Below are 13,594 nucleotides of genomic sequence, written 5' to 3' on the forward strand. Positions count from 1 at the left end.
TTGTGTTAATTTTTTGCATTAAATTCATGACTTTCTTAACCTGAAAAATATCAAATCATCCCCCTTCCCTGCTTTTTTTTCCTCTGCACTTATCACTAATATTCCATATATTTTACTTGTTCCCCAACCTGGAATGTGCTGCATCAGGTAAAAGCTTTGTCTGTTTACTGCTGACTGCCAGCAACCAGAGCTGTGTGGCATATAGCCGGCACTCAAATACTAAGCCAAGTAGTCTTCTGCTACTCTTGCTGTTCATTCTAGCCTATTTCTCCTACCAGGAGTGTGACAGAACTACATGACCAGAAGTATGGATTCAGAGAGTGAACAATAGTTATTTGCTGGATGCTTATTTTATTAGGTGTTTTATATCCATTATCTCAAATCAACCTAATTAGGCAGATCTATTATTCCCATTTCATAGATGAGAAGCCAATTTAGAAGAGTTGGCTTGTCTAAAGTCTAACAGACAATAAATGTCCTATGTCCAGGCCAAATTCCTGCTTTCTTCCATGCTTAATTGATCTTAAAGGAATCATATTTTTTGTAATTTTAATGAGATAGTTCTTACATGGTATATATTGAGATATTCACTGAATATTTCATATGTAATTTGCTACTGTGTTGATTCTTTTAATGATTTAAAGTCATTTGAATATTAAATATAAATAGTTGGTCTCTAACTTGTTGACTTCCTGAAACAATTAAGCTCTTCAGCTAAAGCCCTCAAGACACCTGGGCCCTGCTGGAGGGCTGCCAGAAAACCAAGGACAGAGATGTTCCTAGGAGGTTTCATAAACATTGGTATAATTACTATAAAATCTTCAAGGCAAAAACCAGCCTGAGAGCATCCTGAGGAACTTTGTCCCAGAGTCTTCATCTTCAAAGGAAGCTCCCCAGAGGGATGCCTTTCCTGACAAGCTTCCACTGGGAGGTTCCTCTTTCTCCTTGGACAAAAGCAGTCAGTAGGGCCATCTGTGGGTTGCAAGGAAAGATTGTGGAAATGCACCTGTTCCGAGCCCACAACAATCAAGGCAGGCTCAAGTTCCAGGCTAAAAGAGAAACTCCCCTTCAACTGATCAGAAGCCAGTGCGGAACAGGGAATGAGCAGAAAAGATTGAGGGTGTGGGGACAGAAGGAAGGCCATCAACAGGGTTTGGGACTCCTCCCTGTCCCCAACATGCTCTGCTCAGTTTTCATGCAAGCAGGACTGGAACTGTGCAGTATAAAGAGGTTGCTACTCAGGTGTTTTGTTGCCACCTGTGAGGTGAAGTCCAAATTCCTTCCCAGTCAAGGTGCAGACCTCAATCTTAGGATAAGCTCCACAGAACCAATGGATCTGAGCATCAACTGTCAAAGATTTTTGTTTTTTTTTTTTGTTTTTTGGTCTTTGATGATTTGGATAGATTACGATTTTGAAATGGGCTCTCTGATTACTCAACCAACAAATATTTGCAGGGTACCTTTTATATGGCAAGGCACCAGTCACAGTGCTAAGAGGAATATAAGAAAAACAAACACGGTCTGTGCCTTAAGGAGCTTATACTGACAGAAGCAAACATATAATCATTAACCTTTATTTTTGTAGGTAACAAATGAGCAATGTGTAAGATGCAAATCTGGGTTACGGGGAGAATCAAGATATTCTCATTACCTGCTCCCTATGCCTCAAAAAAAAAAAAAAATCCAGAAGATTTTGAAAGATAATGTAGGAGATAAACATCACATAATTCCCTATTAATCTTTGTATTCCAAAAATAATTTCTGAAGAATCACAGGAAATAAAATATTTGTGTATTTATTAGCAAAGGCAAGATATATTATCAATTGCACATATCAGGGGCACAAAATTGCATGGAACTACAACCTTCAAGTCCAAAAGTAAAATAATTTCTATCTCCAGAAAGCAATAACGTTTCTAAAGATTCTCTTATCTTTTCATTGTAATTAGTAGATGTGTATTCCTAAGTCTTCTACAGCAGGAAGAAATAAGGAGTGTATTGTCTTTTTTTTTTTTTTTTTTAAATCAAATCAATTCTGACAGAAGTAGCTTACTTGCCCTGCTTGTTAAAAGGCTGACCAAAAAAGAAAGGAAGTCTGAATGTTTCAGAGTTGGGAGAAAGCCTGATTCCTTCTGACCCTGAGATACATAAAGAAACCAAACAAATACCAGGCAGCAAAATACTGAGGCATTTACCACATAAGAAAGCACTCTTACATAGAAGTTGAGTACTGGGAAGGTTGTTGGGGAGGATATTATTCACAAACAACTGTCAAAAGATATGAGACTGCTGAGTTTTTCTTTTTCTAAAAATCATACTGAGTGATATTATCCTATCCAGAGAATATTCTGAAATATGTGGACTATAGAAAAAGATGTAAATACATTTTAAAAAATGTTTTTAAAAGCATAGTCAAAGCCATTCAAAAGACAACTCACTCCGTAAAAATGATTCTCATATTTTTTCATGAGATTATCACTTGGCCACTTTAGGACATTTCTCACATGCCTGGTTTTCATCCTGACATATGCAATGACACAAAATACCTGAGTTTATGTTTTTATAGCTCCCTCAAATATAATGAAAACTATGCCCTCTGATGCTTTGCAGGGGGCTCTAGGATACTTTTGATATCTTTCCCAAAAATATTTAATTTAGATAACAAGAAGCAATGATAAACAAGCCAGACTCGGGACCACTTATTCTTTGGGGTCAGAAGTGATCTCATGTCAGCCCATTGAAGTTGAAATGGAAGACAATGTGGGTCAGGCCACAGGGCCAGCTGCTTCTCCTTTTTGGTAAGGTACTTCTTTCCCCACACTCTCACCCAAGTTATCCAGTGCCCAAAATAAACTGTTTCTGATAAAATTACTTTTGCTCTAAGTTAATTTTGTTTATGCAGTAATTTTCCAAAATTTGGAAATTTTGGTCCCATTTCCAAAGAGAAGTAGTTGAGTGCCAGTATACTTTCGCATTTCAGCACATACATATAAGCCACAAGCTGTTTACGTCTACAACTCATGATTAATGCAAAATTTTGCTTTTCACGTGCTTTTTTTCTTAAAGTTTTCAATTCGGGCATTCTTACTTGCAGATGATGGGTTTCTCTACTATTACCCTTAATTTGATGATGCTATTATATAATTTTAAAAAATCTTTTGTTTGAAGTAATGAATTGGGAATCTGATACACTAGATATTATTATGGCATAAGAAATTATAGCACATAAATTAGTAACACTAACTCTAGTACTCCAAGCGCTGTTTAACAGATGTTTTACTGTGGGCTCTCCTTTACATCACTGGGTTAATTATCTAAAGAGGCACACAGAAAAAGTCAATGTGGAGCTGGCATCTGGACCAGTCTTTATGTAAGGTGAATGGCTAAATCACCAAGGACAAGATACTTTTCTATGAAATAGGTCCTTCCTATCAGTAGGTTACTGCAGACTTCACTCACCCAAATAATGACTTCCAATTAGGAATAATGAAAAGGTTAAGGTTTTATAGGGTTTGAGTGATACTCAGAAGTAAGTCATTTTATGTTTGGTAGATTTTGAATTTTTTGAAAATATACAAAATTTACTGAGTTAAAATTTGTGTTTCAGAAAATGGACTCCAATTTTCAGAGCTGCAGATCTGTATGTTGGTGCTTCTTTACAGAACTGGAGTGTTCTGGTCATCCAGAGAAATAACAGGTGAAAGGATGCTCCGTGATTATAATGTTTAGATCAAAAGGTATGCTCAACTCCCAGGTGTTCTGGGAATACCTTATAAGCCAGGACAATGCTGGGACCCTACAAAACATCAGTGATCTTGGGAAGCCCAGAGAAGGTCAGGATGCTACCTGGCAATCCTAGGCTGACCCCAGGGGGTTCATCAATCCATGAATAATTTTTGGAGTTTTAATGACCTCCTGAGATAGATTACTCCAAAATGACTCCAGCTAATTATGTCTCAGCTCTCATTAAAAAGATAAAAGAGATGTTTCCAACACTACTGAAAAATGTGTGTACACACCAAAGGATATAATATTCATTAGTATACCAGTATACAGAACACCAAATAATGGTGGATAGTTTCAAGGAATTCCATATTGTATCGTGGATCCAGATTGGAACACAATAGACTGAGTTCTGGGTAGGCCAAAGGCCTTGAAAAATAATGTGGATTTGAAGGGGCAGGCAGAGTGGAAGACTTATGTGTGTCTGTTAAGTAACCAAACAAAGAAAAAATAAAACATTGTATTTATGTATGTGTGTATAAATTTTAAAAGCCATTTAAACTGAACATTTGAAAAACATAAAGCGTATTCATTAAACATGTGTCTCTGAAAGCATCACTGATCCAATCCTAGAAGATATTTTGACTGGCTTTTCAGCGGTCCAAATTCTCTGTAGTGATAAACTTCTCCTCCTTCCTCACAATTAGTAATTAAGACTGGTTCATTAATTTTGGACTCACATAAACTTTATCTAATATCCTTTTATATTTCTCTGCACTCCTCTACAACTCCTACCCCCAAATCCCCCAAATCAGACTATGTTAATTTAACTGATTCACTGTAAAGTCACAGCTAGATTCCGAATCTGACAAACATTCCAATTCATGAGACACCTATAGCACATTATCTATATTTGTACACTTTATTTAAAAACAAATAATACACTTAGAGCCACCAAAGATGGATATCTTAATTAGCTTATCCATACCCTGAATTTACAAAAGAAACTTCTGGCACCACAAAAATTAGCATTTGGATTAATTTACATTAATTGATGTAACTAAATTTAAAATACCTAAGGATCAAACAATCTGGCCCAGGGCTCACCAGCTGGAGGACTGGGTGTGGAAAGAAAGGGTTATTTAGGAAACTGAACTGATGACACACCCTGTGGTTAGCTCTAGTCAACTGAACTTGAGAAGACATAAAATAACCAGCAGATTTCAATATTAAATAAAAGAAGTGGTTCCTCCTAAAAACAGGTATTAGATCATAGAGTTGGGATGGGAGTAGGGGATACCTCTTTATCCGGGCTGGAAACAAAAAGAGTGTGGAGAAGGGGAATTGTATTGTTTTCTCACAAGAGGCAAGCTTCAGCCAAACAATGAGGAGATAGATAGCAGGGAGGGAGACGTGGTAAACCAAAGACTTTCTGATTGCTGATAATACCAAATTTAGCAGCTCTCTACAAGTCAATTAATACACCATTCTCTGAGACATTTTCAGAGAGGAGCTAACTAACACCCACCCAGAGGGGGAAAAAATCATTCTACATTAACAAGGCACTCACTGGTTCACAGCCTGTTAAAAACCCAGGCAGACATTAGAGTTAATCCAAATTAAAATGATTTTGAAAATTTGCATCAGAGAGATGACAAGTATGTGGTCCTGGTTAAATCAAATCTAAAGCTTGGATTAGCAAAGATCCAGAAAATTCTGACCCCCTAAGCACCACTTCAGGAATACTGCTAGAATCAATGAGTGGGATCTAGGGATCTGTTTGGCCTAACATTTGGTTTTTATTAGAATTAAAAAAAAAAAAAAATTTGGCCTAACATTTGGTTTTTATTAGAATTAAAAAAAAAAAAAAAAACTGATGCAAAGAATCTATTAAATACTTTGTCAATTTGGCATCCCTTACACTGACATGAAGATCCAGTTGGATGATGGATATGGCCAATTACAAGGCAAAAATAAAAATTATACCAATTATTCACGAATGACCTGTCCTTTGTTTTCAAAAACATGTTTTTTGGGCCTTTCTCTAAAATGAACTTTAGGATTTGATACATTTCACAAAAAAATACATATTTTTGTCAGCTCCTACTTTGTACAACCTGAATCCCAGTGTCAAACACTTAAGTACTGCAATTGTATAAATAACTAAACAAGTAACAGTAATGGAGAGGCAATTTCTGACTAAATAAAATGAATGATTACGTACTTAATAGTCTTGAAATCACTTTCAAAGAATAAAATATTCTGAATAAGATTATAGTTAGAACTCTTTTTCATGTAAATTCAATAATAATTTGGCTATTGGTTGAAAACATCACACAGACATATACCAACCAAAGATCCATTGTCTCCACTCACTAACCACATTGATGGTTAATTTTAAGCAATTCTTTTAAAGAAAAACAAAGCCTTTCAATCTGATTTGTGACATCTTAATATAACTTAAATGATAAAGCCTGAGAAAAGCACCAACATAGATTTTTTAAATTGCATCCAACCATCATTTCAGATGTCATAAAGATTTGCTTCAGTTAAAATGGCAGCAATGACAAAGAGGTAGATATGAGAGATGCCATTTAAATATTTTAAGACTATTCTTAGGTGGAATTTTTAACTAGTTCAGGTAATTCCTAAAAATAGTATTTACTAGTTAAATCTTTATCACATAAGAACTTCATGATATGCTGTTTTGTAAGAGGGAAATACATGAAAGTATTAAAAAGTGAGCCTTTAAAAAATGACACTTACTTAGCCAACATTAATGAGATCCCATAATTTTGGTGAACCAATAATTTTTCCTTCTACCTGAACTTTACTACAATTAAAGAATAGCTATATTTTCTCTACTGAAATTTCTAGGAATTCACATTCAAAATTCTTGGAAAGTATATATGGTACTCAAAAGAGCACAAAGCGCATGAAATGTCCCCTGAAGTCCTAGAAGTTGAGCAGATATATTAAAAATACACTGATGGTCACAAATCAGGACCTTCACAGATTGGTAAACACACACACACACACACACACACACGCATGCATACACACACACTAACTCTCTCTCCCTCTCTCTCTGACACCCCCCAACCCCTGCCCCAAACTCAATCTTCATCCTCACTGTAAGGCTGCATTTATATATATATATTTAAAGGCACCTCTCATTTTCTAGCTATTGCCTTCTTGATATTTGCTTTTGTTAAAAAGCCTGAATGTTCAATGGAAATAGTTCAGAACTGAGAATAAAATATTTTTCAATTCACATTTGAATAGCCAGGTTTTCTTACATTCAGATTTTAATACACTAGAATGACAGTCTTTAAAACAAGCATGCTAGCCTATAATGAATATAGTATATACAGTAATTTAAACATTTAGAACTATATATTATACTGCAAAAGCAAACAGCACAACACTCATCATACTCATCATCTGCTGTGTATACTACCTCCAAAAATGAAAATACAAAACAGTAAAATGCACCTATGGTTTTATATATATATATATATATATATATATATATATATATATTAGTTTATATATTATATATATTCTTACAATATATATAATATATATTTATAAAATATACATACATTTTAGACATTTTCAAATAAATCTTCATCATTATTTCCAAAAGAAATTTATAGCAAGAATACTGAAGGAATGAAAGTCAGATTAAAAAAAAAATTTCTCACAAAGTTCATCACCAGTGATGCAGCTCAATCTCCCCCCTTTTGGTCATAACTAAAATGATTATAAAAGCTAAATATTTTGCATAACTAAGTATCTGTTTAATGGCAAAAGTTGCTAAACTTGTTCATTAGAAAAATACTGAAGGTCATTATATCACTTATGTTAAATATCCGTCTATGGTTTGAGTAGCAAATGAGCTCTATATGACAGTTGAGTTTTGAGAAGGGTGCTGCAAGCTCCCAGAGATGTATCCATAGCATATGAAAATAAGGCAGGGGTTCACACCTCCTGCTGATTTTCATACTATTCCAATACATTTCATCCGAAATATTTACAAATGAAGCTCTACGAAAGCATTTCACTGGCTGTGTAAATACTGAATTTGTTCATTCTGTGAGGTTTTATTGAATGTTCAACAGGCTAGGGGAAAAGTCAGACACGTGTATATGCTACTCTGGATGGAAGACAGCTTTGGCTCATTTCTAGGCTGATCATGCAGTGCTGGTAGAGAAGACTCTCTCTATAGTCTCCAAAGGCACTGCACTGGCTTTCTATGGAACTTTCAACAGTTCCATTTGCACTATAGTCTATGTATCCCATGGTTATTTTCCACTTACTAACGGAAAAATTTCAACCATGAAGCATAAAATGAACAGGGGAAGAACGTCTTGGTTTTCAGGATTTCAGTGACATTAGTAAAGCAGGTACTGAAGGTCTTAGAAGGTAATTAAAACAATAACTGGTAGAACAACAGTTTTGTGGTAATCCATCATAAATACACTAAGTAATGGCATCTTCCTTCCCTCCTGGAAGGAATTTTCCAGTCTCCTTCTACAAATGTTAGGTTAGAAACATTCTTTCTTCACTATGAAGAACCAAAAGAAATTTACCGAACACAATATGGAATTCTGTATCTGCAAGGAAATATAAGCATTTATCTGATAGTTCATGTTTAGGTCAATTCATTTAATTACATAAAGGAGTCTCTTAAGTCTGCTTGTAACCAAAGTACAAAGATGAAATGAAAAGGTAGCTGTGTTAAAATACTACGGCATATCTGTATGAAAATCAGGCAAATTTAGCACGTCTTTAAAGAAAATTTGCCTGTATAATGCAGAATTCTAAGGGCAAACAAGCACAAATTTTATAGAAATATTGTCAATCATTAGCCACATCACCACCAGAATACTTTTTCAAGGAGATGTATGTATCATGAGAAGTGTCACTGTTATGATGATGGAAAATGTGGGGAATGGAATATGTAGAAATTGTTTTAATTGGTTAAAATATTTATATATTTAATTTTTTTTTAAATCTAAGAGCTTATTTATATTTTTTTGGTGGCAAGTTGGACGTTAATAATTTATTTCTAATTTCTAGAATAGTCTCTGTCATTTGGGACAAAGAAGAAAGAGAATAAAGTGAGCCATAACAGCCATAGAAATAAGGTCTGTATGACCGGGGACTAGGTCTAGATAGTGGTGTCCTAGGAATTCCAAAAGCTGACCACATGTAGGTGGGTCACAGGTAAGTTGGGATGGGAAAGCCTGGCCTTTTAAGGTATGGATTTCCCAAGAAACAATACTGATTCACTGCCTATTAAAACATGTATATCTCAATTAAACAATGGGGGAGGAATAGGGAGAGAGAAAGACGGAAATTTTTAATCAATATTTGGCAATGAACTCTTTCATTCAGATTTCCAGGAGATTATTCTTAGAGAGATTAATAGAGGACTTCCGGGATACAAAACATTTGCTTTTATTAGTACTTCTGCAAAAGCAGCTGCATGAAGTTAACCATATTCTTTGGACTCTTAATAATTATGAACTATTCTTGGTAGATGTCAGATAACTCGAATGTGACAGACAAAGAAGAAAGAGCACAGATCATCTGAAGCATCATTAAATGGGTATTGATAAACAAGTATTAGCAAATAACTTCCATCTTTTCAGTCACTGAAAAGTAAGATTTCATTGGTATGAAATAATCACTCGTACTAGAAATGCCACATGAATAAAGTGAATTTTAAAACAGAAATTATTATAGAGATATGCCCTGTTTACCCTTAAAAATAAACAGAATTTCAAACCGGAATAAGTTAAATCCTTTAGTAAAAGCAGAGTCCATCAACTATTCTTCACAATGGTGAGTGCTTGATAGTTAAACTTTAGAATGATACCAAATATATTTTTCAAAACTGTAATACAATATAGAAATCTGCTTGCAAACTAAGTATTTGTTTAGCATTTTCTGAGTAGTAATATATTTAACGTATTATTGCATTTTTCTCCCCCTAGCAGGTAAAATGCTTTGCCAGGTGCTTTATGGGAACAGCTGAAAGGAGAGCCAAATTAAAAACTCAGTTTAACACTGCCTGGTCATTATACACAAAAGGGTTAGTATGGCAGATATGATAAAGATTACTATTTTGACTACTTAATGTGTTTAACAAGATTTCTCAAAAGAGAACTTGGTCTAAGTTTCCCGCTTTTCTTCTGTTTAGTACCAGCTATCAAGCCTCTTAACTATCCATTGCAGCATGCCCTACTTACTCAATAGGGACAAGCTAAACTTTTATTCGCTCAGGCCTGCCTAGCAAATTAGAACCTCAGAAATAAAGGCGCCTATTGGGAGAAACTTGAAACAGACCTCCAGCTCACAGATTCAGCTGAGCTTGCGGCAACCTGAACAAACCTTAGTTTTAGAAAACAGTATATGAATTGCAAAACTATACTTCAACAAATGTTCTCTGTGCTCCTTCAGCAGAACAAAAGGGCAGGATGAGTTGATTCTTGCCCTCATCTTCTGTATCTCTTTTGTGCAGTTGATTACTTATAAACAGCTAGAAGGCGAAGATGATGCACTGCGTCATACAAAGACTTTGGCCAGTGCGTCAGCTCCAGCACTGGCTATATAGCATTTGGATGGGTGGAAAGCTACATCATGAATCGATTCTTCAAACTTCTTTCGATGAGCTGTGAATTCTTGGATACACGTCTTACTTTCTAGATTCCATAAACGTATTGAACAGTCATGACCTATGCCAAAAAAAAAAAAAAATTGAAAGGAAAAATTACATTAACATGAAAATGATAAGGACAAATAAATAATCCATACTTGAGGTACTTACTGCCAGACATCAAGTAAAGGCCATTAGGATCAACTGCTAAACTTGTAACAGCTTCTAGGTGGGCTACCATCGAGTGGATCAGTTTGCCTTTGGAAAAAGAGATTGTTACTCCTTATTAATGCCACTGCCGTTCCTCATCTTCAGTATGCTGGTTTCTCCAGTCATCCCTCTCTGTGTGCTTACTATATTAATGGCTTTTCCATTAACTAAAACAACATGTTTCCCTCTTGCCTCTAGTCATGGCAGTGATACAAAAAACAAAAAAGCTCAAATTTTAGATTATACTTTTGTCTTTTAAGCCACAATACGGAAGTCAGTAATTTCTAAACACACCCCTTAAGCCACATTTGTTAATTAGAACTTAGACATTATTAATCACCTACTTTGCATCCTTTAGCTACTGGCAAATTGAGTTGTGGAAATATAGAATTCAAATTCACAGAGAGAAAACAATGAGGCAAAGAAAGAGGATGGAAAGAAAACATGGCCACAACTGTGGTGGATACAACATATAGAAAAGATTTTAAAATATTAAATGACTCATCACCAGCAGCTAAACAAAGTCAGCAAAAGTCAACAAATTAACAAGGCAGATACTTAGGTAAATATGGCAGCTAATATAGGGTGCTTTCCTCCAACACAGCTCTTCGTAGATTTCCTTTATACTGGTGAAATGTAATAAAATAAAACTTGGGCAAGTCTCCATGCACAATTCAAATCAATAAGAACTAACTAGTCAGTTTTATAACACAGATAAGATTAGTTCATAGAAAATGAATAAAATGACCTGGAGGTTTTCCATCTGCAACACTAAAAAAGGCTATCTGGTAACTTAATAACTGGATATTGAATAAGGCTATTCAATAACTGAACATTTTAAACAAAATATAATCATCATATGCCTCTACTTCCAATGTTTCTACTTTTCCCCAATATATAATACTACAACAGATCACAGCAACAGATCATTTTTACTGGTATTTGAGAAAATTTTTCCTGGTGTCCATAGTGATAAACTTGGCTCTAAGGCCTAAATATAGCATCTGCTCACTATTAAATAAATCAAAATGATTCTGTATTGTATAATAAAGACTAGTCTTAGTAGATTTGGATGGAATGAAGAGAAACAGAGCCAGGAGAACATTTGTGTTTCAGTGCCTATTCCCTGACTATGAAATCACCAACAGACACCAAAATTAGCCTACTTGTGGTAGGAATGTTTTTTCTTTTTGCTTTAATAAAAACCATTTCTTAATAAATTCTTACCTGTATTGTTATCATAGAATTTGATGTGCCTGTCTTCATGAGCAGTGATGCTGATCGGAAGAGTGGGATGACTGATGACTCTATTTATTTGGCAGGAAGAGTTGGCTGCTAAACAGAAAAAATTAAAAAGCAACACAATTTAGTCAAATATATTTTTCACACAAAGGAGAATTAAATTATCTACCTAAGAGATTGAAAAAGTAGGCTGGGCGTGGTGGCTCATGCCTATAATCCCAGCACTTGGGAGGCTGGGAGGCTAAGGTGGGTGGATTATGAGGTAAGGAGATGGAAACCATCCTGGCCAACATGGTGAAACCTTATATCTACTAAAAATACAAAAATTAGCCGGGTGTGGTGGCACATGCCTGTAGTCCCAGCTCCTCAGGAGGCTGAGGCAGGAGAATCACTTGAACCTGGGAGACAGAGGCTGTAGTGAGCTGAGATCACGCCACTGCATTCCAGCCTGGGTGACAGAGCGAGACTCCATCTCAAAAAAAAAAAAAAAAAAAAAAAAAAAAAAAAAAAAAAAAAAAAAAAAAAAAAAAAAAAAAAAAAAAAAAAGTAAATAATGTGACTTTTACTTGTCTTTAGTTCATTTATTCTGTGATTGTTTTCAAAATTTCAATGTTAGGAAGCAGAACTGCCTGAACCATACTATACTGATAAATGTGGAAGTATTTCTAAATTACAATTTCCTGCTATATGTGGGTACCATCTAAGGCTTAGTCTACAGCCACTAACATTGTTCATTCTACAAGACGTTCTGTGAGATTCTGCTACTTTTAATATAAACTTCCATCATCACTTACATGGAGATAATTCTCAAATTTAAATCTCAGATCTTTTTGCATACAAAGTGCTATATCACATCGTTATTATCTAAAGATAAACAAAGAGAGCTTCTTAATCCTTAAGTCCCCTTTTCACTATTCCTCATCATAATAGAAATGGCCATCATTTGACAATGGAGTCTCACTCTGTCGCCATGCTGGGGTGCAGTTGTGCAATCTGAGTTCACTGCAACCTCCACCTCCTGGGTTCAAGCAATTCTGCCTCAGCCTCCAGAGTAGCTGGGACTACAGGCACACATCACCATACCCAGCTAATTTTTGTATTTTCAGTAGAGGCGGGGTTTCACCATGTTGCCCAGGATGGTTTTGATCTCCTGACCTTGTGATCTGCCTGCCCCAGCCTCCCAGAGTGCTGGGATTACAGGTGAGCCACCACGCCTGGCCCAGGTTTGGAATCCTAAAAGTCAGCATCCTAACTGTATTTTTTGTGTTACTAGGTTCCAAAGAAACTTCAACTATATGCACAATGAGACAGGCAAGCACATATTGATTATTAACCCCATATTACAGTGAACACATCAAGGTTCAGAAAAAGTTGTGACTCCTCCACAATCAGGTGACAAAATCATCACCTGTTCTAACTTCTCCCTCCCGACCTGACGGTTCGTGCAAATCACACAACTTGCCAAAATTGGTTCCTAAATGATCACAAGTTCTTCCTGAAAGGCTTTTATCAAAAAGAAATCAGTAATTTAGGGCCGGGAGCGGTGGCTCACACCTGCAATCCCAGCACTTTGGGAGGCCGAGGCAGGTGGATCACGAGGTCAAGAGATCGAGACCATCCTGGTCAACATGGTGAAACCCCGTCTCTACTAAAAAAAAAAAAAATACAAAAAATCAGCTGGGCACGGTGGCGCATGCCTGTAATCTTAGCTACTCAGGAGGCTGAGGCAGAAGAATTGCCTGAACCCAGGAGG

At 35.9% G+C, this 13,594-nt stretch overlaps 1 protein-coding gene across 2 annotated transcripts in view; it reads right to left on the reverse strand.

The window, feature by feature from the left end:
• Positions 1 to 5,570: 5,570 nt before the first annotated feature.
• STRN (striatin) overlaps positions 5,571 to 13,594 on the reverse strand; it is a 124,767-nt gene continuing 116,743 nt past the window's right edge. For both annotated transcript variants that reach the window (XM_017534885.2, XM_017534886.2), the window contains 3 exons: positions 11,827 to 11,934; positions 10,561 to 10,647; positions 5,571 to 10,468 (listed from right to left, as the gene is read on the reverse strand). In XM_017534885.2, coding sequence (XP_017390374.1) covers positions 10,299 to 10,468; positions 10,561 to 10,647; positions 11,827 to 11,934 — 365 coding nt within the window. In that variant the 3' untranslated portion in view covers positions 5,571 to 10,298. The remainder of the gene's footprint in view (positions 10,469 to 10,560; positions 10,648 to 11,826; positions 11,935 to 13,594) is intronic.

Source organism: Cebus imitator, unplaced genomic scaffold (genome assembly GCF_001604975.1).
Source record: "Cebus imitator isolate Cc_AM_T3 unplaced genomic scaffold, Cebus_imitator-1.0 Scaffold88, whole genome shotgun sequence".
NCBI classification, from domain to species: Eukaryota; Metazoa; Chordata; class Mammalia; order Primates; family Cebidae; genus Cebus; species Cebus imitator.